The sequence below is a fragment of the Salvelinus sp. IW2-2015 genome, linkage group LG6.1, assembly GCF_002910315.2.
Source record: "Salvelinus sp. IW2-2015 linkage group LG6.1, ASM291031v2, whole genome shotgun sequence".
Taxonomy (NCBI): Eukaryota; Metazoa; Chordata; class Actinopteri; order Salmoniformes; family Salmonidae; genus Salvelinus; species Salvelinus sp. IW2-2015.
In genome coordinates, this window is record NC_036845.1 from 8241684 (window position 1) to 8267622 (window position 25939).

At 43.9% G+C, this 25939-nt stretch overlaps 1 protein-coding gene across 1 annotated transcript; it reads right to left on the reverse strand.

The window, feature by feature from the left end:
• Positions 1–25698, reverse strand: glipr2l (GLI pathogenesis-related 2, like). The gene is made up of 5 exons (XM_070443805.1): positions 25683–25698; positions 3175–3283; positions 2892–2995; positions 2196–2273; positions 1–1678 (listed from the first exon to the last, which is right to left on the reverse strand). The coding sequence occupies exons 1-5, from the start codon at positions 25696–25698 to the stop codon at positions 1518–1520; spliced, it is 468 nt and encodes a 155-aa protein (XP_070299906.1). The 3' UTR covers positions 1–1517.
• Between the last annotated feature and the right edge of the window lie 241 nt (positions 25699–25939).

Sequence of the window (25939 nt, forward strand, 5' to 3'; positions counted from 1 at the left end):
TTATACATTTTCATGTCTTTATTGAACACACCGTGTAAACATTCACAGTGCAGGGTGGAAAAAGTATGAGAACCCTTGGATTTAATAACTGGTTGACCCTCCTTTGGCAACAATAACCTCAACCAAACGTTTTCTGTAGTTGCGGTTCAGACCTGCACAACGATCAGGAGGAATTTTGGACCATTCCCTTTTACAAAACTGTTTCACTTCAACAATATTCTTGGGATGTCTGGTGTGAACATGCCACAGCATCTCAATCGGGTTGAGGTCAGGACTCTGACTGGGCCACTCCAGAAGGTGTATTTTCTTCTGTTGAAGCCATTCATGTTGATTTACGTCTGTGTTTTGGGTCGTTGTCCTGTTGCATCACCCAACTTCTGTTGAGCTTCAATTGGCGGACAGATAGCCTAACATTCTCCTGCAAAATGTCTTGATGAACTTAGGACTTCATTTTTCCGTCGATGATAGCAAGCTGTCCAGGCCCTGAGGCAGCAAAGCAGCCCCAAACCATGATGCTCCCTTCACCATACTCTACAGTTGGGATGAGGTTTTGATGTTGGTGTGCTGTGCCTTTTTTTCTCCACACATAGTGTTGTGTCTTCCTTCCAAACAACTCAACTGTAGTTTCATCTGTCCAGTAGCGCTGTGGAACATCCAGGTGCACTTTTGCAAACTTCAGATATGCAGCAATGTATTTTTGGACAGCAGTGGCTTCTTCCGTGGTGTCCTCCCATGAACACCATTCTTGTTTAGTGTTTTACTATCGTAGACTCGTTAACAGAGATGTTATTATGTTACAGAGATTTATGTACGTCTTTAGCTGACACTCTAGCATTCTTCTTAACCTCGTTGAGCATTCTGTGCTGTGTTCTTGCAGTCATCTTTGCAGGATGACCACTCCTAGGGAGAGTAGCAACAGTGCTGAACTTTCTCCATTTATAGACAATTTGTCTTACCGTGGACTGATGAACATCGAGGCTTTTAGAGATACTTTTGTAACCCTTTCCAGCTTTATGTCAACAATTCTTAATCTGAGATCTCTTTTGTTCGAGGCATGGTTCACATCAGGCAATGCTTCTTGTGAATAGCAAACTCAAATTTTGTGAGTGTTTTTTATAGGGCAAGGCAGCTCTAACCAACATCTCCAATCCCGTCTCATTGATTGAACTCCAGGTTAGCTGACTCCAATTCGCTTTTGGAGAAGCCATTAGCCTAGGGGTTCACATACTTTTTTCAACGTACACTGTGAATGTTTAAATGATGTATTCAACATAGACAAGAAAAATACAATAATTTGTGTGTTATTAGTTTAACCACACTGTGTTTGTTTGTTGTTGTGACTTAGATGAAGATCAGATCAAATTTGATAACCAATTTATGCAGAAATCCAGGTAATTCCAAAGGGTTCACATACTTTTTCTTGCCACTGTATATAAAGTCAAGGACACAAGTCAAAGTGCAAATGTCTTTTGGATGGTCAGCTCCTGGGGGATGGGGGTGATGGGTCAGTATGTTCCTCAGTCCTTGGGCGGCAGGACGTTGTTGTCAAAGTGTCCCTGGTTGGTGATGTTCCCTGCTGGAAAGTACCTGGCTACCACAAATGACGAGCCATCTGGCYCACTGGCCTTCCCCACACCCAGCTTCTTACTGCCCTTCCACACCATTGCTGTGAAATGACCTGGTTAGAGAGAGAGAGAGAGACAAGCTAAACACATTCACTGAAGGAAGCCGTCTGCAGCACTGCTCCTCTAAATATATACAGTTACAGAACCCTATGTTCATCTCCTCCCACCCTCTATCGTCCCCTACATATACACTCTTTTCCCTCTATTGCACACTCCCATCTCTCCCCCTCTCTTTCCTCTCCTCCTTTATTTGTCAGCAGCACATTCGTTGATAGGAGTCATCCTGACGCTGCAGGGTCGGTCACACTGAGCAGGAGGCTTCAGGAAGAGAACAGGAATGACAGAAAAGACTGGGAATGCTATAAAGAACTGTTATTTTCCACAGGAAGCAGTGTTCCATGCATGTTTGTGAGCAGAGTCACAGGTCTAGTCACAGAATGATAATGTCACATTTATAGAACAAAGACCACACAGTCCAACACTGAACCCAGCCTGGGTGAACACAACACTGTGGCATGCAGCACTACACAAGTCAGAGTGTGTGTGTCTGTGTGCATGCGTGTGTCTCACCTGTGCCAGAGGAGAAGCCGGGGRGGTTGAAGTTGTATTGTTTGACCTCGTCATACCAGCGGTCGGCCACATCCTTCCCTATACACAGAGGACAAAGGTTACAGGTTATCACATAACATTATACTTGTTTGTTGRCTTTGTCACTATTGTTTAACAGTAACTCGGGCCAAAACCCACAGAGATGACAGTGGCAAGGAAATATTATCCAAMATGGCAGCTGTCCAAGGCAACAGTGCTAACCGTATAAAAGCTGTCAAAGCTTGAGGTGGGTCAGAAAAACATGGAGAGGTTTGAGATCCCGAGTTTCAGAGGAACAGTCCAGAGAGAGATGAACTGAGCTTGACCCAGTGATAGTCTCCATAGGAGACTCCATATGAATCACAGCAGACTGTCAGGTCAGTGCACAGACATAGTTGTGCTCTGAGTCATGGTCTTGTTGCTGAAACACTCCGAACACAGAGCAGGGAAATGGACCCCAGCTGTTCCTGCCTGGGCCGCCACTGGACAGGATAGTCTATAGTTTAGACCTAACTAAACCCTACAGAGACTCTGGATCGCTCTCTTTAATGTTACTATCTGRACCGTACACAGTGAATAATGTATCTGTCCTCATTTCCATAACTACACATATGCAGGCTATGTCAATGTTTGTGGTTGATCATAGCATTAGGAGTCAGTGGGTTAGAGTGTGTGTACCTGGTTGGTCATAGGAGGCCCAGGCCAGGTTCTCGCCACAGCTCCCCTTACTGGACTCAACACTGTGCTTCAGGATCCGTGTGCTGGCCAGAGACTCAGCATACCTACAGGGTGGAGATAGTTGTGGTAATAGTTAGATAAAGACAGCTGATATATGGGTGCAGTTAGGTGAAGTGGAAGGAAGTAAGGGTTTGGGTGTAGTTGGCCATGTCTCTGATAAAGGTGGTGGGTGGAGGAGATAGATAAGTGTGTGTGGGGTGGGCCCAATGTGTGTGTGACCCACCTAGTGGCATCTCTACTCAGCTTGCTGCTCAGCTTTAGAGGGGGCGCCTGGTGCTTCCTACGATACTCGTTATGACTCTGCAACACCTCCTCCGAAAACTGCTTAGAAGCTGAGAGAATCACATAAAACGAGATGACATGAAAAAACTGAAGGATAAGTGTCTATTGTTTCCCTTGTTTTCACTATAATATACAATCAAACTTTCAAATCATTAATACAACTCAATAAAATGGTAGGCTGCAGATAATCAGACAGTAACTTAGGCAGTAGTAAATCTCCAGTAAGCCCCATACATATGGCTGTTCCCAGGCTTGACTGAGTCTATATACTACTAGACAGACAAAACCAGGGTATGAATGAATGGGGGACACATCCTCCCTCTCCCCCTCTCCCCAGCCTGGTGCCAATCACAGCCCTACTCGCGCATCTCCATTCTCTCTGGCATTCACACAATGAGGCGATTCTCACACACACACACACACAATTTTATTTGCTAAATACACATATTTAGCAGATGTTATTGCGGGTGTAGCGAAATACAAAGTCTGTTACGGTCTTGTGATGGATCAGTGGTTGCAGTCCTTGGGGCTGGATCCTTGACCCAGARTTAGCTTATTCCTAAACTAAATACCACTTTCAATGGAGGATAATGTTGTTCTGGAAACTGGCCCCTAAAATGTTATGTCAATCGATATCAAAACACACACACACTCACATAACCAGACACAGTTTGCAAATAGAGAATTCCCCTACTAGCACAGCTATTCCTGATACTCTCAATAGTGGTTTCATCTTTACCACAGAAGAGAAGAAACTGACCTAGCGCATAGGCGTTACAAGACCATGTCAAATAAATATGTACAGCTTTTTAAAATCCACCCCTTTTTCCTGTTGCATGATAACAGCCCATTGTCACAAAACTGAGAGCTAAGCCTCTTTTGTAATCACACCACACACACACACACACACACACACACACACACACACACCACACACCACAACAACACACACACCACACACACCACACACACACACACACACACACACACACACACACACAACACACACACCACACACACAACACACAACACACACACAACACACACACCACACACAACAATTAAATCTCATAGTTTACCTGATTTGCCCAGACCAGAAACTCTCTCCTGTTCCCTTTGCTCAGTTCTCTGATGGTCTGAACAGCTGCTATGACTTTGTTTCTGCTCTCTCCCTCTCCCTTTCTGTATTCCTATTTTCTTTGTACACTTTTCCTCTTGCTGACACTTCTCCCTCTAGTAAACTAGTCTTTCTCAAACCTTTTGCTTCTTCCTCTCTCACTCTTAACACCCTGCCTTTTCCTTGGCACACACACCAATATCTTCCTTCTCTGTATCCCTCTGTACACACACAGGCTCTCTCTTTCACTCTCTCTCTTTCGTTTCTCTCTCTCTCTCTTCTCTCTCTCTCTCTCTCTCTCTCTCTCTCTCTCTCTCTCTCTCTCTCTCTAACTGAAAGGGGAGACCGAGTACGCATGGCTGTTCTGATGACATCATCTCTATGAGACACATGCCCTTTTATGGCCTGAGATTCCTGCTTTCTGCTGGACATGATACTAACTGCTCTTAGTTTAGTATAAACTAAACTGTTTCATGTTATCTAAAAGGATGAGTGACTGTAACTGTTTTGGCAGAGTTAATATGCAAACCCTTGTCACGTGCGAACACACATACAAGAAACACCCACATTAAAGTCTTATTTGACTTCAGTCATAGCCGCTGCATTTTTTATTGAGCAAGCTAAAAAAACAATGCTATTTTTAAGTCTACATTTCTTTAAAAAATGACTTTCCTAAAGAATTGCTCCAGGACACCGTAAGCTATTCTACTTGCCAAGGGCATCTGGGGTGTCATGATTCCAAAGCCTGAACTCTCTCAGTAGAATCAGTTTGACACAGAAGGCTGGTAATTTGTTTGGTGGCTTGATCAGTGTAGTTGCACTGAGTTGGGGCGATGAGTCCGATAAGGTTGACGGCTGGAATCTGTGAGTTGGAGATATGGGAAGTGTCGGCAGTAGGGAGTGATCATTACCCCATAGTATTCCCAGTAGGCCGGAGGGAGGAGGAGGTGTCAGTGGATGGAGTAGGCAGGTGGGTGTTTGGAAGGGCAAAGTGGGACCAGTTTCAGGAGCTGAGTGAACAGGTGATGGCTCAGGTGGATATGAGAGGGGATGTGGGTAGTATGAATAACTGGGTGAGAACAGCATTAGTGGGGGCAGCTACTGTTGCTATACCTAGGAGTTCAGGGAGGAGGATGAGGAGTGTGGGGCAACGGTGAGGAATAGGAACGGGGCATTTAGAGTGCTGAAAAGGAACAGGGCATTTAGAGTGCTGAAAAGGAACAGGGCATTTAGAGTGCTGAAAAGGAACAGGGCATTTAGAGTGNAGTGCTGAAAAGGAACAGGGCATTTAGAGTGCTGAAAAGGAACAGGGCATTTAGAGTGCTGAAAAGGAACAGGGCATTTAGAGTGCTGAAAAGGACAAACAACATCTGATTCAGTATAAGCAGGCCCAGGCCCTGGTGAGGAGAACTATTCGTCAGGCAAAGCGATCATTTTGGCATCAGTTCTGTGACACCTTTGGAAGGGCGACACCTGTGGGAGAAGTGTGGGGGATGATCAAGAGGATGAGTGGGGTCAGAAGGGAGTGGGATTATCCAGTGTTGATAAGTGTGGAGGATTTGGCAGTAACAGATGAGAAGGCAGAGATGATGGCCGAAGTGTTTGTCCAAGTGCATAGCTCGGCTAATCTGTCAGAGGAGAGAGACGGGGGGATAGAGAGAACGAGAGAGGAGCACCCTGGAGTGCTGGATAGGGAGGATGTAAATGATCCGTTGAATGAACCATTTACCATGGAAAAAATGAAAAGGGCAATAGGCAAGGCTGGGAAAGATGAGTTGTGTTACGTCATGTTGACCCGTCTTAGAGATGAGGCACTGGATAAGGTATTGGGGTTGTACAACAGAGTGTGGGAGTAAGGGAAACTGTCAGGCAGCTGGAAGGAAGCAGTAGTGGTACCAATCCGGAAGCCAGGGAAGGACCCACGAGGCCAACAAGCTATGGGCCAATAGTTTTAACATCACATGTATGGAAGATTATGTAAACTATGATTATGGAGAGGCTAACTAACTTCCTGGAGAGCAGGGGGCTAGTATCGCCACATCAGAGTGGGTTCAGAAAGGGGAGAGGAACCACGGCCCAGTGCTCTGCTTAGAAGCAGAGGTCAGGAAGGCTCAGGTGAATAAGGAGACTGTTGTTGCTGTCTTTTTTTGATGTGCAGAAGGACTATAATATAATGTGGAAGGAGGGGTTGCTAATCAAGCTTGATATTATGGGGGTAGAAGGAAGAACGTACAACTGGATAAAGGACTTCCTGTTTGGAAGGTCTATCCAGGTGAAGGTGGGGAAGTCTCGATCAGTCAGCTACCTGGTGGATAACAGTACACCGCAGAGGAGTGTGATTAGTCCTCTGTTGTTCTCAATCATGATCAATGATGTTTACTCTCAGGTACGGCCGGATACTGGGAGTTAGTTATTTGCAGATGATGGAGCCTTATGAAAGAGGGGAAGAAATGTGCCATACATAGTCAGGAAGGTGCAGGAAGCAATTGATGAGGTATAATGTTGGGCGTTAATGTGGGGACTCTGATCATTACCAGGAGGAAGGTGGGAGATGAGGTACGCTGGAGGTTATATGGGAGAAACTTGGAGAGGGTGGGGACCATCAGGTTCCTTGGGGTGTAGTTTGACACTAGACTGACCTGGGCAAAACACATTGAGAGAGTGGTGGGAAAGTGTAAGAAGGTGCTAAATTTGATGCGCTGTCAGACAGGGAAGGAGGGGGGGCTGGGCGTGCCTCATTGAGGACCATGTATGTTGCATTCATCTGATCTGTAATAGACTATGGCATTATAGTGTATGATTCGGCACCCCGGACCTCACTGGAAAGGCTAGTTGTCATACAGGGACAAGGAGTCAGAATATGTAGTGGGGCGTTTCGGACCTCCCCAGTGTCCGCACTACAGGTGGAGATGGGGGCTATGACATTGCAGATTAGGGGACAGCAGCTGGCAAATAATTATTTGTTCAATCTACAGGGACATGGGTGTCTCATCCTGCAAAATGGATTCTACAGGCATGCTGGGAACATGAGCGAGGACAGAACACAAGCTTTTGGTGGGTGGGTAATACCCAGGCAAGGGAGATGGGACTGTATGGAAGGGAGTTTAGCCTCACGATAGCTATTCCTGTGACCCCACCATGGCTACTCGTATATACAGCCAGATCACCTGGCTGTATATACGGCAGAGCTGATGGCCGTACTGTTGGCCTTGCAATGGGTGGAGGAAGTCACGACAGAGTAGTTATTTGCTCTGACTCATGTGCAGTGTTGATGAGTCTGCAGTCCTATAGCAGACAAGACCTGCTGTATGAGGTACTACAAACCCATGGCAGGGTTAGACAGATGGGTATACAGACAAGATTTACTTGGGTCCTAGCCCATGTGGGGGTGAAGGGGAACAAGGCAGAAAATGTACTGGCTAAACAAGCACTTAGTAGGGTGGTTGTTGTTGTAATTTCAATGAGGAAGGCAGAGGAAAAAAGTCTGAAATGGACAGTGGTGGTGCAGAGATGACAGGAGCAGTGGAATAGAGACACTAAGGGCAGGCATCTATTCCAAGTACAGAGGAAAGTCAGGGATGGGAGGATGGCAGGAAGAGACAGAAGAGAGGAGGCTATTTTTACAAGACTAAGGGTGGGACACAGCCAGTTGAATAGGACTTTGAATGTGATAGGAAGCATCCAACAGGAAAGTGTGATTATTGCCAGGAAACAGAGATAGTGGAGCATGTACAGTACTGATACAGTATGAGAGGGAACGAGAGAGGCTGAGATCCAGTATGAGGGAGAAGGAGCTACAGGAAATTAGTTTAAACCCTACTGGCGCACGGATCCCTTTAATGGGATCATTTTCGTAAACAACCGCTGAATTGCAGAGCGCCAAATAAATAAAAAATACTACAAATATTTATTTTCATGAAATCACAAGTGAAATATARCAAAACACAGCTTAGCTTGTTGTTAATCCACCTATCGTGTCAGATTTAGAAAATATGCTTTACAGCGAAAGCAATCCAAGCGTTTGTGAGTTTATCGATCACTAGACAAAACATTACGAACAGCTAGCAGCAATGTAGATTGGTCACGAATGTCCGAAAAGCAATAAAATTAATCGCTTACCTTTGATGATCTTCGGATGTTTGCACTCACGAGACTCCCAGTTACACAATAAATGTTCCTTTTGTTCGATAAATATGATTTTATATCCAAAACAGGATCCGGCAGTCATGACGGGAAGACGAAAATTCCAAATAGTATCCGTAAAGTTCGTAGAAACATGTCAAACGTTTTTTATAATCAATCCTCAGGTTGTTTTTAACATAACTAATCGATCATATTTCAACCGGACGGTAAACTATCAATACTAGAGAGAAAGAAAATGTAGAGCAACAACTTTCGCGCGCATGAACCATGACACCTGGCCATCCACTGACGCGTTTTGATAAATCTCGCTCATTTTTCAGAGTAAAAGCTTGAAACTATGTCTAAGGCCTGTTCACAACCTGTGGAAGCCATTGGAAAAGGAATCTGGTTGATATCCCTTTAAATGGAGGATAGGCAGGCAATGGAACAGGGATTTTTCAAAATAAGAGCCACTTCCGGGTTGGATTTCCTCAGGTTTTCGCCTGCAAAATCAGTTGTGTTATACTCACAGACAATATTTTGACAGTTTTGGAAACTAGAGTGTTTTCTATCCTAATCTGTCAATTATATGCATATTCTAGCATCTGGGCCTGAGAAATAGGCCGTTTATATTGGGAACATTATTTTTCCAAACATAAAAATTCTGCCTCCTAGCGTCAAGAAGTTAAAGAGCACACTTAGTAGGACGCCATTAGATTCAGTCTGAAATATTTTATATTTGTGGGACTGTGATAAGGGAATTATATGCTTAAAGGTAATGATTAAAGTATTCCACCCAGAAACGTAATTATTAGTGTTATTAGTTTATGTAGCATGTATAATGAATGAATAAAGTACTAAACATAAGTCCAATAACGTTCGGTAGAGACATGTGAGGGAGAGAAATGTGTGTGTGTGTGTGTCTAAGAAAATACCGAGAACAATTCAACTGTGTTTGACCCGACCTGGCTAGAACTCTGAGAAACTTATGATAGGACAGGGCGTCTTTACAAGTCCTTTCAAGGTTCCTCTAATCTCGGGGGAATGGAACTGTCGGCTTGGTAGTCATAAACAGTAGATACAACTCACCTACTGTTCGTGTGTATGGATGTGCGTAAATAAGGAGTGAGTTATAAACTGGATGTCTTTGTATTATGGACTTCAGAACGTTCTCTGAATAAACTGTACAGACCTTTTGCATAAGCTGAGTCGTTGCCTAATTATTATTAAACCCAGGGTCTTACAAACCTCGGGAATTAGTCAAAGCTTTAATAATTGTTAGTTATTATCATTGGGATTGAAAATTCTCTTGACAGGCTGGCAGGTAGGATATTTGTATTTATTATGGATCCCCATTAGCTGCTGCCAAGGCAGCAGCTACTCTTCCTGGGGTCCAGCAAAATTAAGGCATTTTATACAATTTTAAAAAGATTACAATACATTCACAGATTTCACAACACACTGTGTGCCCTGAGTCCCCTACTCCACCACTACCACATATCTACAGTACTAAATCTATGTGTATCTGTGTGTATAGTTCGTATGTTATCGTGTGTATGCATGTGTCTGTGCCTATGTTTGTGTTGCTTCACAGTCCCCGCTGTTCCATTAGGTGTTTTTTAATCTGTTTTTTTAAATCTAAATTTACTGCTTGCATCAGTTACTTGATGTGGAATAGAGTTCCATGTAGTCATGGCTCTATGTAGTACTGTGCGCCTTCCATAAACTGTTCTGGACTTGGGGACTGTGAAGAGACCTCTTGTGGCATGTCTTGTGGGGTATGCATGGGTGTCCGAGCTGTGTGCCAGTAGTTCAAACAGACAGCTTGGTGCATTCAATATGTCAATACCTCTCATAAATACAAGTAGTGATGAAGTCAATCTCTCCTCCACTTTGAGCCAGGAGAGATTGACATGCATATTATTAATATTAGCTCTCTGTGTACATCCAAGGGCCAGCCGTGCTGCCCTGTTCTGAACCAATTGCAATTTTCCTAAGTCCTTTTTTTGTGGCACCTGACCACACGACTGAACAGTAGTCCAGGTGCGACAAAACTGGGGCCTGTAGACCTGCCTTGTTGATAGTGTTGTTAAGAAGGCAGAGCAGCGCTTTATTATGGACATATTTCTCCCCATCTTAGCTACTGTTGTATCAATATGTTTTGACCATGACAGTTTACAACCCAGGGTTACTCCAAGCAGTTTAGTCATCTCAACTTGCTCAATTTCCACATGATTTATTACAAGATTTAGTTGACGTTTAGGATTTAGTGAATGATTTGTCCCAAATACAATGCTTTTAGTTTTAGAAATATTTAGGACTAACTTATTCCTTGCCACCCACTCTGAAACTAACTGCAACTCTTTAAGTGTTGCAGTCATTTCAGTCGCTGTAGTAGCTGACGTGTATAGTGTTGAGTCATCCGCATACATAGACACTCTGTCTTTACTCAAAGTCAGTGGCATGTCGTTAGTAAAGATTGAAAAAAGCAAGGGGCCTAAACAGCTACTCTGGGGAATTCCGGATTCTACCTGGATTATGTTTGAGAGGCTTCCATTAAAAAAAAAACTCTGTGTTCTGTTGAACAAGTAACTCTTAATCCACATTATAGCAGGGGGTGTAAAGCCATAAGCTGCACTGTAGTCTAACAAGACAGCCCCCACAATCATTTTATCATCAATTTCTCTCAGCCAATCATCAGTAATTTGTGTAAGTGCTGTGCTTGTTGAGTGTCCTTCCCTATAAGCGTGCTGCAAGTCTGTTGTCCATGTTAATCCACTTTGGCAAGCATTGTGGACCACTGCAGTGCTATATATACAGTGCATTCGAAAAGTATTCAGACCCCTTGACTTTTTCCACATTTGTTACATTACAGCCTTATTCTAAAATGGATGAAATTGTTCCCCCCCTCATCAATCTACACACAATACCCCATAATGACAAAGCAAAAACAGGTTTTAGACATTTTTGCATATGTATTATAAATAAAAAACTGAAATGACATTTACATAAGTATTCAGACCCTTTGCTCAGTACTTTGTTGAAGCACCTTTGGCAGTGATTATAGCCTCAAGTCTTCTTGGGTATGACGCTACAAGCTTGGCACACATGTATTTGGGGAGTTTTTCCCATTTTTCTCTGCAGATCCTCTTAAGCTCTGTCAGGTTGGATGGGGAGCATCGCTGCACAGCTATTTTCAGGTCTCTCCAGAGATGTTCGATCGGGTTCAAGACCGGGCTCTGGCTGGGCAGCTCAAGGACATTGAGACTTGTCCTGAAGCCACTCCTGCGTTGTCTTGGCTGTGTACTTAGGGTCGTTGTCCTGTTGAAAGGTAAAGTTTTGCCCTAGTCTAAGGTCCTGAGCGCTCTGGAGCAGGTTTTCATCAAGGATCTCTTTGTGCTTTGCTCCATTCACCTTTCCCTAATTTTCCCCACCGTAGGCATGGTGCCAGGTGTCCCCCAGTCGTCACACTTAGCATTCAGGCCAAATAGTTCAATCTTGGTTTCATTATACCAGCCGGCTGTCATGTGCCGTTCACTGAATTAATGGGTTGTGTCTGGCCACTCTCCCATAAAAGCCTGATTGGTGGAGTGCTGCAGAGATGATTGTCCTTCTGGAAGGTTCTCCCATCTCCACAGAGGAACTCTGGAGCTCTGTCAGAGTGATCATTGGGTTCTTGGTCACCTCCCTGACCAAGGCCATCTCCCCCGATTGCTCAGTTTGGCCGGGCGGCCAGCTCTAGGAAGAGGCTTGGTGGTTCCAAACTTCTTTCATTTAAGAATGATGTCACTGTGTTCTTGGGCACCTTTAATGCTGCAGACATTTTTGGTACCCTTCCCAAGATTTGTGCCTTGACACAATCCTGTCTCGGAGCTCCAAGGAAAATTCCTTCGACCTCATGGCTTGGTTTTTGCTCTGATATGCACTGTCAACTATGAGACCTTATACAGACAGATGTGTTTTATGAAATCATGTCCAATAAATTGAATTTACCACAGGTGGACTCCAAGTTGTAGAAACATCACAAGGATGATCAATGGAAACAGGATGCACCTGAGCTCAATTTCGAGTCTCATAGAAAAGTGTCTGAATACTTATGTAAATAAGTTTTTTCTGTTGTTTTGTTTTACACATTTGCAAACATTTCTAAAAACGTTTTCACTTTGTCGTTATGGGGTATTTTGTGTAGATTGATGAGTTTAAAAAAAAATGTTCATACATTTTGAATAAGGCTGTAATGTAACAACATTTGGAAAAAGTCAAGGAGTCTGAATACTTTCCGAATGTAGTTTCTCCCTGCCAACCGCCGATAAACCCCACCAAAGAAGAAGATTCCTGTAACGGATTTCCTCTTCGTCTGAGGAGGAGTAGCAAGGATCGGACCAATGTGCAGCGTGGTAAGTGTCCATAATAGATTTTTAATAAATCAAAATGAACACAGAACAAAACGAGAAGAGAAGTAGTGGGAAAAAGAACTCTGTGTTACTGTTGGACAAGTAACTTTTTCAGCGCATCATTGATTTTATTTTTGTGGTTATAAGCGCATAACTGCTACCTGTTAGTCTCAACAATGACAGCCCCCACGATATCTGACTTATCATTAATTCTCTTTCAGCTCATGCATCAGTATTGTTGTGTAAGTCTGTGCTTTGTTTGTAGTGTCCTTCGCCTATAGTTAGCGTGCTTGCAAGTCTGTTGGTCCATGTTATTATCCACTTTGTGTCAATGCATTGGTGGACGCGACTTGGCGCTAATGTTGTATCACTAACGTAGTGCAATTCGAAAAGTATTGCAGTACCCTTGATTCTTTTTCCTACATTTGTTATCATTTATATCGGCTTTATTTCTTTATAAATGTTGTAGTGAAATTGTCCCGTCCCGTTCGATTTGTCAATCTATTGCATTCACTATTAGATCCTTCCATATAATGACATAGAGCGAAAATATCAGGTTTTTATGTTACATTTTTGCAGGTATGTAATTCTAAATAAGGATAAACTGTAAAGTGACATTTTATTCATAATAGTATTCAGGACCTTTTGCTTTGCATGTGTAGCTTGTGGTGATTAGCATTGGCCTTTGGCAGTGAGTTTAATGAGCCTCAAGTGTTCTTGGTTTAGTTTGACCTCGTTCTACATTGTTTTTTTGTTTTGAGCTGGCACATTGTATGTATTTGGGTTGTTGGTGAGTTTTTTTCTTTTTGCCTATTTTTCTCTGCAGATTTTCTTAACTCTGTCAGGTGGATTTGGGTGAAGCAAAGGATCGCTGCAGTATTTTTCAGGTCTCTCTTCAGAGATGTCGATGTGGTGGCGGTTTGTGTGTTTTGCGAGGGACCGGGGGTGGGTTTCTTGGCTGGGGAGTTTCAAGTGGATGGTATTGAGGTACTGGTGCCTGATGAGCACTTGCCTTGGGCGTTGTTGGCTTGGCTGTTGTGTGAGGCTTGGAGGGGTCGTGTGGGCCTGGTGTGAGAGGATGGTTTAAGGTGTTTGCCTTGCGTAGTCTTAATTTAGTCCTTTGAGCGCTTCTTTGGTATTGGCGAGTGTTTTTTTTTATCATAGGGTTTCTTTCTGGGTTTTTGTGCTTTGCGTGTCGGATTCACCTTTTTTTTGGCCTAATTTTGGTCTCTCCACCGGTAAGGCATTGGTGCCATGTGTGGTGCGTCCCCAGTCGGGTTTTCACAATCTTAGCATGGGCAGTGGTGCGGAAAGTTAGTTGCAGGAGTCTGGTTGTGTTGTGGGTTGGTTGGTGGTGGTTTGGGGTGGGTGTTGTTGTTCGATTGATTAGCGAGGCCGCTTGTTCGAGTGTGCGGTGTTCATCTGAATTAATGGTTGTGTCTGGCCAACTGTCGTCGTCTGGATAGTGAAAGCCTGATTGGGGTGGGGTTAGTTGGCGTGCAGTGAGTATGTGATTTTGTCCTTCTGGATAGGTGGTTTGCCTATCTGCTCGCGACCAGAGGAAGCTGCGGTGTGGTGAGCTCTGTCAGTAGTGTTATGGGATGGTTTTTTGGGTTGGGGTGGGTCTTGTCACCTCCCTACGGGTCAAATTGGCTATCTCCCTGGGCGATGTTAGTTGTGCCGTGTTGCGGTCGCGAGCTGCGTAGGAGAGAGTGTTTGTTTGGTTTCTCATAACTTCTTTCTATTTAATTTATAGAATGTGTTGTCAACTTGTGGTTCTTTTGTGTGCAACGGTTTTTGAATGGGCTTGTGGGATTGACATGTTTTGGGTGTGTACCTTTCTGTCTCCCAAGATTTGTGCCTTGACACAATCCTGTCTCGGAGCTCCAGGAAGAATTCCTTCGAGCTCTATGGCTTGGTTTTTTCGTCTGATATGCACTGTCAACTATGAGACCTTATACGACAGATGTGTTTTATTGAAATCATGTCCAGATTAATATTTGTTGATTTACCTACAGGTGGACTCCAAGTTGTAGAAACATTCATCAAGGTATGATCAATGAAGCAGGATGCCACTGAGCTCAATTTCGAGTCTCATGAAAAGTGTCTGAATACTTATGTAAATAAGTTTTTTTCTGTTGTTTTGTTTTACACATTGCAAACATTTCTAAAAAGTTTTTCACTTTGTGTGTTATGGGGTATTTTGTGTAGATTGTGGAGTTTGAAAAAAATGTTCATGACATTTTGAATTAAGGCTGTAATGTTAACACATTTGGTAAGGAATTTTAGTCAGGGGAGTCTTGAGGATACTTGTTCCTTGATATGTTAGTTTTTTCTCCTTGGGCCACCGCTTCTGATTAATTTAGCTCTTTTCTTCAGCTCAGAAAATTTAGATTTCGCTTGTATGACGGATATTTCCGTCTTTGTGCGATGGGAGGGGGAGGTGGAGCAAGGATCTTTTTGGACCTTAATTGGCTATGCTGTTTGGGATTAAGTGGTTGCCTTATAATTTAGAGGTTTTTTATATAAATGTGCATTATAATTTGATTAGCCACAGACAATAATGTTAGGGACTTTAAAATCTTATCTGGTTTGTTGGTTTTTTTTTTTTTTGTGTTTTTGTTTTTTGTTTTTGGTTGGGGGGTGGTTGGTGGGGGGTGTGGGTTTTTTTTGTGTTGTGGGGGTTTTTTGTGTGTGTTTTCTTTTTGGTGTGGTGGTGTTTGGGTTTTTGGGGGTGGGTGTTGGGTTGTTGTGTTTTTTGGTTTTTTGGTTGGTGTGTGGTTGGGGGTGGTTATTGGGTTGTTGGGTGTTTGTGTGTGTTTGGTGGTGGGGTGTGTGGGGGGTGTGTTTGGTTTTGGGTGGGTTGGGGTTTTTGTGTGTGTTTTGTGTTTTTTTTTGTTTTTTTTTGTTTGCTTGTTGGGGTGTTGGTGTTTGATTTTGTTGGTTTGGTGGTGTTGGTTTGTTTTTGGGTTTTGGTTGGTTGTGGTTTTGGTTTTGTGGTTTTGTTTTGTTTGTGTTGGTTTGGTTTGTGTGGGTTTTTTGTTTTTTTTGGGGGTTGTGTTGTTTGGGTTTTTTGTGGGTTTTTTGTTGTTTTGGTTTGTTTGGGTTTTTTGTGTGTGGGGGGGGTTGGTTGTGTTGTTTTTGTGGTGTGTGTTTGGGTTTCTTTGGTGTGGTTTGTTTTGGTTGTTGGTTTGTGTGGTGTGTGGGTGGTTTGTTTTGTGTGGTTTTTTTTTGGGTTGTTTTTTTTTGTGTGTTGGTTTTGTTTGTGTTCTGGTGGTTTGTTGTGTTGTTTGTTTTTTGGGGGGGGTGGGGGTGGTGTTTTGTTTTTTTGTTTGTGTGTGGTGTGTGGTGTGCGGTTTTTTTGTTTTTGTGGGGTTTTTTTTTTGTGGTGTGGGGTTTGGTGTTTGGGGGTGGGTTGTTGGTGTTTTTTTTTTTTTTTGTTTTTTTTTTGGGGGGGGGGTTTTGATTTTTGGGGGGGTGGTGTTATTTTTTTGGTGGTTTTGGTTGTGGGGGTTGTTTTTGTGTTGGGTTTTGTTCGGGTTGTTGTGATTGTTTTTTTTTTGTGGGGTGGGGGGGGGTGTGTTTTGTGTTGTGGTGTGTTTTTTTTTTGTGTTTTTTTGTGTTGTGATTGTTGGGGTTGGGGGGGGTTGGGGGTGTGTGTGTTTGTTTCTGTGGGTGGGTGTGTGGTGTTGTTTTGGGGGTGGGTTTGGTGGTGGGTTTCTTTGGGTTGGGTTGGTGGGTTGGTTGTTGGGTGGGTGGGTGGTGGTTTTGGGGTTTTGTTTGGTGTGTGTGTGTGTTGTGGTGGGGTTGGTTGGTGGGTGGGGGTTGGGTTTGTTTTGTTGGGTGGGGTGTTTTGGTTTTTTTGTGTGTTTTGTTTGGTTTGTTTGTGGGTTGTTGTTTGTTTTGTGGGTTTGTGTTTGTTTTGTTTGGTTTTGTTGTTTGTGTGTTGGTTTGGTGGTGTGGGTTGGGTTTTGGGGGGGGGGGTGGTTTTTGTGTTTTGGTGTTGGCGGGGGGTTGTGGTTGTGTTGTGGTTTTGTGTGAGTTGCTGTTGTTTGTTTTTTTTGTTTTTTTTTTGGGTGGGGTTGTGTGGGGGTTTTTGTGTTGGGGTGGGTGTTGTGTGTTGGGGGGGTTGTGTGGTTGTGTGGTGTTTGGTTGTTAGTTTTGGTTTTTTGTGTTGTGTTTTTGTGTGTGTGTTTGTTGTTTTTGGTGTTTTTTGGGGGGTTGGGTTGGTGTTTTTTTTTTGTTTTGGTGTTTGTTGGGGTGTGTGTGTTTTGTTTTGTTGTTGGGGGTTTTTGTTGTTTGTTTTTTTGTGGTGTTGTGTTTGTTGGTTGTGTTTTTTTTTGTGGTTTTGGGTGAGTGGTTTGTTGTGTTTTTGTGGTTTGTGTGGTTTTTTGTTTTGGTGTGGGGGGTTGTTTTTGTTGGGTTTTTGTTTTTTTTGTTTGTGTGTTGGTTGGTGGTGTTTTGGTTGTGGGTGTTTTGTTGTGCGGTGCGTTGGGGGTTTTGTTTTTGGTGGGTTTTTGTTGTTTGGGGGGGTGGGTTGGTTTGTGTTGTGGGTGGGTGTTGGGGGTTTGGGATTTGTGTGGGTGCTTTTTGGGGTTTTGGGTTTTGTGTGTTGTTGTTTAGGGTTGTTGGTATGGGTTTGTGGTTGTGTGGTGGGTTTGTATTTGCTGTTGTGGGGTTTGGTTTGTGTTGTGGGTTGGTTGGTTTGGTGGTGTTTGTTTTGGGCGGGTGGGTTTGGTGGGTGGTTTTTTTGTGTTGTTTTTAGCTGGTGTGGTGGTTGGTTGTTTTTTGTATTTTTTTGCTTGGTGGTGTGGTTTTGTTTGTGTGTTTGGTTTTTTTTTATCGTTTGGTTTTGTTGCGGTGGAGGGGTTTGGTTGTTGTGATGGTTTTGTTGGGGTTTGTTTTGTGTTTTTGTTGTTTTGTTTTTGTTTTGGTTGGTGTGTGTTGGGTTTTTTTGTTTGTTTGGTTATGTTTTTTTTTTTTTTTTGCTGTTGTTGGGTGTGCTTTTTGTGTTTTGTTTTGTTTTGTGTGGTTTTGGGGGGGGGGTTGTTTTTTTTGTGTTGTTTGTGTTTGGTTGGTTTTTGGGTTTTGGTGGTGTCGTGGGGTGCTGGTGTGTTGGTGGTTTGGTTGTGTGCTGTGTGTGTTGTTTTTGTAGTTGTTGTGTGGGGTGTTGTGGCTGGGTTGTTTGTTTTTGTGTGTTTTTGTTTGTGTTTTGGTGTTTTTGTTGGTGGGGGGGGGTTTTGTGGTGTGGGTGGTTTGGTTTGTTTTTGTGTTTTTGTTGTTTGTGTGTTTGGGTGGTGGGTTTTTTGTGTGTGGTTTTTGGTTTGATTTGTGTTTGTTTTGTGGTATTTGTTTTTGTGGGTGGTTTGTTTTTGGTTGTTTGATTTGTGTTTTTTGTTGCTTTGTGTGTTTTTTGGGGTTGTGTTTTTTATTGTGTTTTGTGGTTTGGTTGTGCTTCGGTTTTGGGTTTGGTTTTGGGTTTTTTTGTTTTTGGTGATGGTTTTTGTGTTGTGTGGTTTTTGTGTTTGGTGTGGGTGGGTTTTGGTGTTGTTGTTGGGTGTTGTTTTGTTTTGTGTGGTTTTTGTGTTGTTTTTTTGTTTTTGGTTTGTGTTGTTCTGTGTTGGGTTTGTGGTTTTGTGTTTTTGTGTTTGGTGGGTTGGTGGTTTTGTTGTTTTGGTTTTGGTGTGTGTTTGGTGTGGTTTTGGTTTTGTTGGTTTTTTTGGTGGTGTTTTGGGAGGGGTGGGTTGGGGGTGGGGTGGGTGTGTTGTGGTGTGTGTGTTTTGTGGTTGGGTGGGTGTTTGGGTGGGGGGTTTTGTGGTTGTGTGTTTTGTTTGTGGTATTTGTTGGTGTGCGGGGTTTGGGTGTTTTTTGTTGTGGGTGTGTTTGGTGTTGTTTTTTTTTGTTTTTTGGTTTTTGGGCGGTGGGGTTGTTTGTTGTTGTTTTGGTTTTTGGTTTGTTTTGTGTGTTTTGAGGTTTTGGGGTTGTTTTTGGTTTTTGTTGTGGTGTGAGGGTTTTTGGTTTGGGTGGGGGTGTGGTGTGTGTTTTGTTGTGTGTGTTGTATGTGTGTGTGGGTGTTTGTAGTGTGTGTGGTACTTGGTGTGTGCTGTGTGTGTGGTGTGGGTGTGTTGTGTGTGTGTGTGGTGTGTGTGTGTGTTGTTGTGTGTGTGTGTGTGTGTGTGTGTGTTTTGTGTGTGTGTGTGTGTGTGTGTGTGTGTGTGGGGGGTGGGGTGGGGTGGTGGTGTGGGTGGGGGGAGTTGTTGTGGGTTTGGGTTGGGGGGGGGGTGGGGTGGGTGTTGTCGGTTTGGGGGGGGGTGGGTGGGTGTTGTGGTGGTGGGGTTGGGGGGTGTTTTTTTGGGGTGTTGTTGTGGTTGGTTTATGTTTGTGGTTGGTGGTTTTGGGTGTGTTTTTGGGGGGTGTTGTTTGGGGTGGTTGGTTTGTTGCTTGGGTGTTTGGGGGGTGTATTTGGGTGTGGGGGGGGTTGTGTGGTGGGGGTTGTTGGTGTTTGTTTTTTTGTGTGGGTTGTTGTTTTTTTTGTTTATTTTTGTTGTTTTTTTGTTGTTTTTGGGGGGGTTGGTTTTTTTGTTTTTTGTTTGAGGTTTAGTGTTTTGGTTTGGTGGGGGGGGGTGTTTGTTAGGGGTGGGTGGGTGTTTTTGTTAGTTTGATTGGTGTGTGTGTGTGTTGTTTGTTTCGGGGGGGGGGGTGTGTTTTTTGGGGTGGGGGGGGGGTGTGTGGGTGTTGTTTTGGTTGTTGTATGTTTTGTTGGTTGTGTGGGTTGGGTTTGATTGGGTTTCTTGGGGGGGGGGGGGTTTTTTTTTTTTGTTTGTGTGTGGGGGTGGGGGCGGTGTTTTGTGGTGGTGTCTTGGGTGGGTGGTTTTGTGTTGGTTTTTGTTTGGGTTGTTTGGGGGTTGGGTGGTTTTTGTTTGTGTGTTTGTGGGTGGTGGTTGGGTTTTGGTTTGCTGGTTTTTGAGTGGGTTTGGTGGTGTTTGTGTGTTTTGTTTCTGTTGTGTTGTGGTGTTTTTTGTGGTTTTTGTTGGGTGGTGTTTTGTTTGTGGTTTTGTGAGTTTGGTGTTTTGTTTTTGTGCTGTATGTTGGTGTTGTGTGCTTTTTTTTTTTGTTTTTTTGTGGTTTTGTTTCTAGTGTGGTGTTTGGGTTTATTTGGGTCTTTGTTGGGTGTGTTTTTGTTTGTGGGTTTGTGGGGTGGGTTTGTTTTGTTTGTTTTGTTTTTTTGTTTTTTGTTTTTTGTTTTGTTTTTTGTGTTGTTTTTTGTTGTTTTTTGTGTTTTTTGTGTTGTGCTTGGTTGTGGTGTGAGTTGTGTTTCGGGGTTTTGTTGTGTGTTGGTTTTTGTTGGTGACGTTTTTTTTTTTTTGTGTGTGTTTTTTTTTGGTGTGTTGTTGTGTTGTTTTGGTGTTGGGTGATTGTTTTTTGTTTTTTGGTTGTTGTGTTGTGTTTGTTTTTTGGCGTTGTGTGGTGTTTTTTTGTTTTTGTTTTGGGGGTGGGGTGTGTGGTGTGTGGGTGTTGGTGGTTTGTTTTTTTTGTTTGTTGTTTGGTTGGTTGGGTGGCGTTGTTTTAGTGTTTTGGTTTGTTTTGGGTGGTTTTTTTTTGTTTTTTGTTTGGTTGTGTTTTGGGTTGTGGTTTTTGGTGTGGGGTGGTGTTGGTTTTTTTTGTTTGTTTGTTTTTTGTTTGGGTTTGGTTTTCTGTTTTGGGTGTTTGTGGGTTGTTCATTTGGTTTGGTTTTGTTTTTTTTTTTTTTTGTTTTGTTTTTTTTTTTTGTTTGTATGTTGTTGTTTTTTTGGGTGGGTTGTGGGGGGTTTGTGGGGTGGGGTGTGTGTGTGATTTGGGGTGTTTGTTGGGTTGGGTGGTTTTTTGTTTGGTGGTGTGTGTGTGGTGGCTGTGGGGGTGGTGGGTTTGATGGGTGTTTGTTTTGTTTGGTTTTTTTTTTGTTTTGTGGTTTTGGCTGGTTGGTGTTGGTTTGTTTTTGGGTGTATGGTTTTTTGTGTATGTGGTTGTGTTTGGTGTGTTGTGGGTGTGTGTGTTGTTGTTGTTTTGTGTTGGTTTGTTTTGGGGAGTTTTTTGGTTTTTGTTTTGGTTGTTGGGGTTTTGTTTGGTTGTGGGTGTTGTGGTGTGTGTGAGTGTTTTTTGGTTGGGGTGGTGGGATCGTTGTGTTTGGGTTTTGTTGGGTGGTGGGTTTTTTTGTGTTTTTTGGGGTGGTTGGTTGGTTGTTGGGGGGGTGGTTGGTTTTGGGGTTTGGCGGTTTTGTTTTTTGTTGGTAATATGGTGTGTGTGTCTGTTTCTTTTTTTTTTGGTTTGTATTTTTGGTTATGTGGTGTTTGGTTATGGTTTGATTTGTTGGTGTGGGGTTGGGTGGGTGGTGGTTGTGTTTGGGTTGGTTGGTTTGGTTTGTTGTTTTGTGGTGGGGTTGTGTTGGGTGTTTTTTGGGTAGTTTTGTGTTTTTGTGTGTTGGTGGTTGTTGTTTGTGGGGGTGTTTGTGGTTGTGTTGGGTGTTGGTTTTGTTGTTTTTTTTTTGTTTTTGGGGGTGGGTTGTTTTTTGGGTTGTTGTTGTTTTTTTATTTTGTGTTTGGTGGTTGTGTGGGTGGGTTGGTGTTTGATTGTTTGGTGGTTTGGTTTTTGTGTTGTTTTGTTTGTTGTTGGTTTGTGGTGTTTTTTTTTGGGGTTTGTTGGTGTTGGGGTTTGTTTTGATTGTGTGTGTTGGTGTGGGGTTTTGGGGGGGGGGGTGGGTTTGTTGGGTGTTGTTTTGTTTGTGGTTTTTTTGTTTGTTGTTGGGTTTTTTTGTTGGGGTTGGTTTTGTTTGGTTTGTGTTTGGTTGTGGTTTTTTTGGGGGGGGGGGGGGGGGGTTGTTGTGTGTTGTTGTGTTTTTGTGTGTGGTTGTTTGTGTGTGTGGTTTGTTTTGTTTTTGTTTTGTTGTTTTTTGTTTTGTGTTTGTTTGGTTGTGGCGTGTGTGTGTGGTTTGTTTGGTTTGTTTTGTTTGTTTGGGTGTGGTTGTTGTGTTTTTTTTGTTGTTTGTGGTGTGTTGTGGTGGGTGGTGGTGTGTGGGTTGTTGTGGTTGGTTGTTTTGTGTTTTGGTTTGTGGTTGTGGCTGTGATGTTTTGTGTTTGGTTGTGTTTGTGTGTTTTGGGGTTGGTTTTTGTTTTGTTTGGGTGTGTTATTGTTGGGTGGTTTTTGTGGTGGGCTGTTGTGGGGGTGGGGTGGTGTTCTTGTGTGGTTTGGGGTTTGTGTGGTTGTGTGGTTGTGGGGGGGGTGTGGGGGGTGTTGGGGGTGTGGGGTTTGTTTTTCATTTGTGTGGGTTTTTGTGTGTTTTGGTTTTTGGGTTTTGGTTGGGTGTTGGTGGTGTTTGGGTGGGTTTTTGGTGGGGGGTTGGGTGGTTGTGGGGTTGGGTTTGTGGGTTGTTTGGGGTGGTTGTTGTTTTGTGTGTGGTGTTTGGGTGTGGTTTGTTGGTGTGTTGTTTGTTGTTTGTTGTTTGTGTTGGTGGTTGTGGTTTTTGGTGTTTTTTGTGTGTTGTTGTGTGTTGGTGTTTGTGGGTTTGGGTGTTGGTTTTTGTTGTTTGTTTGTTGTTTTTGTTGCGGTTTGTTGGTTGGTTGTGTGTTTTTTGGCTTTTTTTTTTGGGTTGGGTGGTTTTGTTTTTTTGGGGTTGTTGGGGTGTTGTGGGTGGGTTTTTGGTTTTGTTGTGTGGGGGTGGTTTGGGGTTTTTTTTGTTGTGTGTGTTTGTTTGTTTGTGGTTGGTGTGTGTGGGTTGTGTGTGTGTTGTTGTGGGTGGGTTTTTTTTTTTTGGGGGTTGTGGGTTTTATTTTGGGGGGTTTGGTGGGTTGTGGGTTGGGGGGTGGGGGTGGGGGGGGGGGGGGGGGGTGGTTGGGGGGGGGTTTTTTGTGTTTGTTTTGGGTGTGTGGTTTGTTTGTGGGTTTGGTTTGTTGTGTTTGTGTGTTGGTTTGGGGTTTGTTTTTGTTTTTGGTGTTTTTTGTGGTTGTTTTTGTTGGGGGGGGTTGTGGGTGGGGTTGGGTTTGTTTTGTTTTGTTGTGGGGGTTTTTTGTGGTGGTGGTTTTTATGTTGGGTTGGTGGGTTTGGGTGGGGGTGGGTTTTGGGTTGTTCTTTTTGTGTTTTGGTTTGTGTTTTGTGGGGGTTGTGGGTTGTGTTTGGGTGTTTGTCTGTTTGTGTGGGGTTTGTTTCTTTGGGGGTGTGGTTTTGGTTTGTTTGGGGGTGGGTTGGGGTTTTGTGTGTTTTTTGTGTTTTTGTTTTTGTTTTTTTTGTTTGTTGTTGGGGTGTTGGTGTTTGTTTTTTTTGGTTGGGTGGTGTGGTTTGTTTTTGGGTTTGGTTGGTGTGTGTTGTTGGTGTGTGTGGTTTGTTTTGTTTTGTGTGGTTTGGTTTGTGTGGGTTTTTGTGTTTTTTGGGGGTTTGTTGTTTTGTTTTTTGTGGGGTTTTTTGTTGTTTTTATCGTGTTTTTCTTGGTTTTCGTGTGTGTTTGGGGGTGTGTGTGTTGGATTGGTGCGGTGTGTGTTTTGGTTTTTGTTGGGTTTGTTTTTGGTTGTTGTTTTGTGTTGATGTTGTGGGTGTTCTTGTTTTGTGTGTTTGTGTTTTTGGTTTTTTTCTTGTGTGTTGGTTTGTGTTTTTTGTTTTGGTGTTTGGTGTGTTTTTTGGGGGTGGGGGGGGTGGTGTGTTTGTTTTGTTTGGTTGTGTGTTGGTGGGGGTTTGGTTTTGGGTTTTGTTTTCTGGGGTTGTGGGGTGTTTGTTGGTTGTTTTTTTTTTTTTTTGTTTTTTTTTTGGGGGGGGTGGGTTTTGTTTTTTGGGGGGGGTGGCCGTGTTTTTTTGGTGTAGGAGTTTACAAAATCAAGCTGCGAGGAGCAGGTCCGCGTTATGGGTGCTTAAATCATTGGTAATACGAGTAGAGTGAGCAGTCTCTGTTGGGCTAGAAATCACACGAGAATGGAGGTCCTGACCTTTCATATTATTTTGGTTCGCAATCTATGGTAGGACAGGTTCGACTGAGCGACGCTGCCTCTGATTGAGAATCATATCTAGGGCTAAACACGATTAGAAGATTGATATGATCGAACAGAACAAAAGATAGTAAAACGATCATTAGTATATTGCTTCACCTCCAACTTCACCTCCTTGACCACTAATTAATTTATGACATATAACTATATGGAACTTAAGGTCAGTTTTGGGGTGAACGGTGATCAGTACTCTGTTGTTGGTCCCTCGGGTCCGTCGTCCTGTTCCCAAAGGTTTGGGCTGGGAGCGGTTTCCGCTGTCAAACCTGAATCGTGTCGAAGGGGGGATGTGTGTCTGTTGGTGGGCTTATTGGGCGATCGCGTTTGGGCGGTGGTCGGCTGCTTGTGCGGGGATTCGTGGACCCATTTCGCAGCATAGTCGTTGGCCCGTTGGAGGGTTGATCCCTGCTTTGGCGGCCTTTTTGTGACCTGTCTGTGGAACTGGGACCTGCTTTCACTGGCCCTTCGAATAACGGAGACTGGCCGTCTAGTTCGGAGTTCTAGCGCTTGAGTGAAGGTGTGACTTCTGGCAGCGCATGCGGCTCGTAGTTGACGGGCATGCTTCCCTGACTTGGAAGGGCTGTGGTTTTTTTTGTCGTTGTTGTTTTTTTTGTTTTTTTTTTTGTTTGTTTGTTTCTGCCATGGGCAGCTTGTGGTATCGACGTTGAGTCGGGCTTCAGTGCGGTGCTCTCTGGAGCAAGGTGAGGTCTTTGCTGGCTTGCTCTTGGTTATCAGGAGGGTGACCTGGCTTGCGTTTCTCTGTGACAGTTAGGGAGATCGGTGGCTTGTCTCCGGACAGTGTGTTGGTATTGACCGCTGGCTGCTCGGAACTAATGTTTGAGGGAAGACTTCTGGCCTTTGCTTCCGGGAAGGAAGGGTGATGACTCTGGTCGTTCGTCTTTTGTTGAGGCTCTTGGTGGCTTTAGTGTAGGTTTGTTCATGTACGCTTTTATGTGTTAAAGGCTTCCTGACTTAAGAGGGTGACCGCTGGAGGCCTCTGGACTAGAGGGCGACTTGGAGGCTCCGGACTAGAGGGCGACGCTGGAGGGCTCCGGACTAGAGGGCGTGCGCTGGAGGCTTTCCCGGACTACAGAGGGCGACGCTGGAGGCTCCCGGATAGATTTGGCGCGTCGCTGGATTTGGCTCCCGGTGACTTGGAAGGCGTCTGCTTTGTTGATGTGTGCTCGGACTAACGTCTTTCCTTTTCGTTGTGAGTCCGTCCTCTGCCATGGATTCCTCTACCGGAGGTTTTCCATGCGGCATGTGATTTCGTTCACAGGAGGCCTTCGGTTGCCTATTGGATCTTTCTCTTTACATGGAGTGCTTTCGGCTCATTGGTTCATTATGGAGGTTCTCATGCCATGGAATTATCATCTGGAGTGCTCTCTTGCTTCTAGTGGATTATGACTGGGATGGCTTCTGTTGCCGATGTTGATATTTTCACTGGAGGCTGTTCGTGCCTATTTGGATTGATCATCTGGAGGCGTCGTGCCATGGATTATCACTTGAGGCTTGCGTGCCTATGGATTTAGGTGCACTTGAGGTCGTTCGTTTGCGTAGGTGGAATTTTATTCACTTTGGTAGGCTTCTTGGCTCATGGAGTTTTCACTTGGAGGGGCTTCGTGGTTCCATGGGATTATCATGAGGTACTGGCTTTTGTTGCATGGGATTAGTACAAGGTTTGTTGGATGAAGACGACAGTTCAGAAGTGCCTGGCTCTGGGAGATGGCATCATGGTACTCCCGGTGCTGGGGTCGACATGCAGGAGGTTGTTTAGTGCTTGTAGGGCAGGTTGGCAGACATCAGAACTCACAGGTCTGGTAATCCATGGTTCGGAGTAGGCCTTGTGTCTTGCTAGGCAATTCTCGGATGATTGGGACCGTGTGATAGCGCTACTGGTTCGCGTCTTCTTGAGCGCAGAGCTAGCACACTCGGTCCTGTGCTTGGAAACCCCCTGGGTAGCCGGCTGGCATAGTGTTCGGGGAATTGTTGGAAGCATGGCTTGCACTTTGGGCATCTTGTGGCTGGCGATACTGGGAGCACCGTGCTAGGGCTGTGCGTATTAGCCCT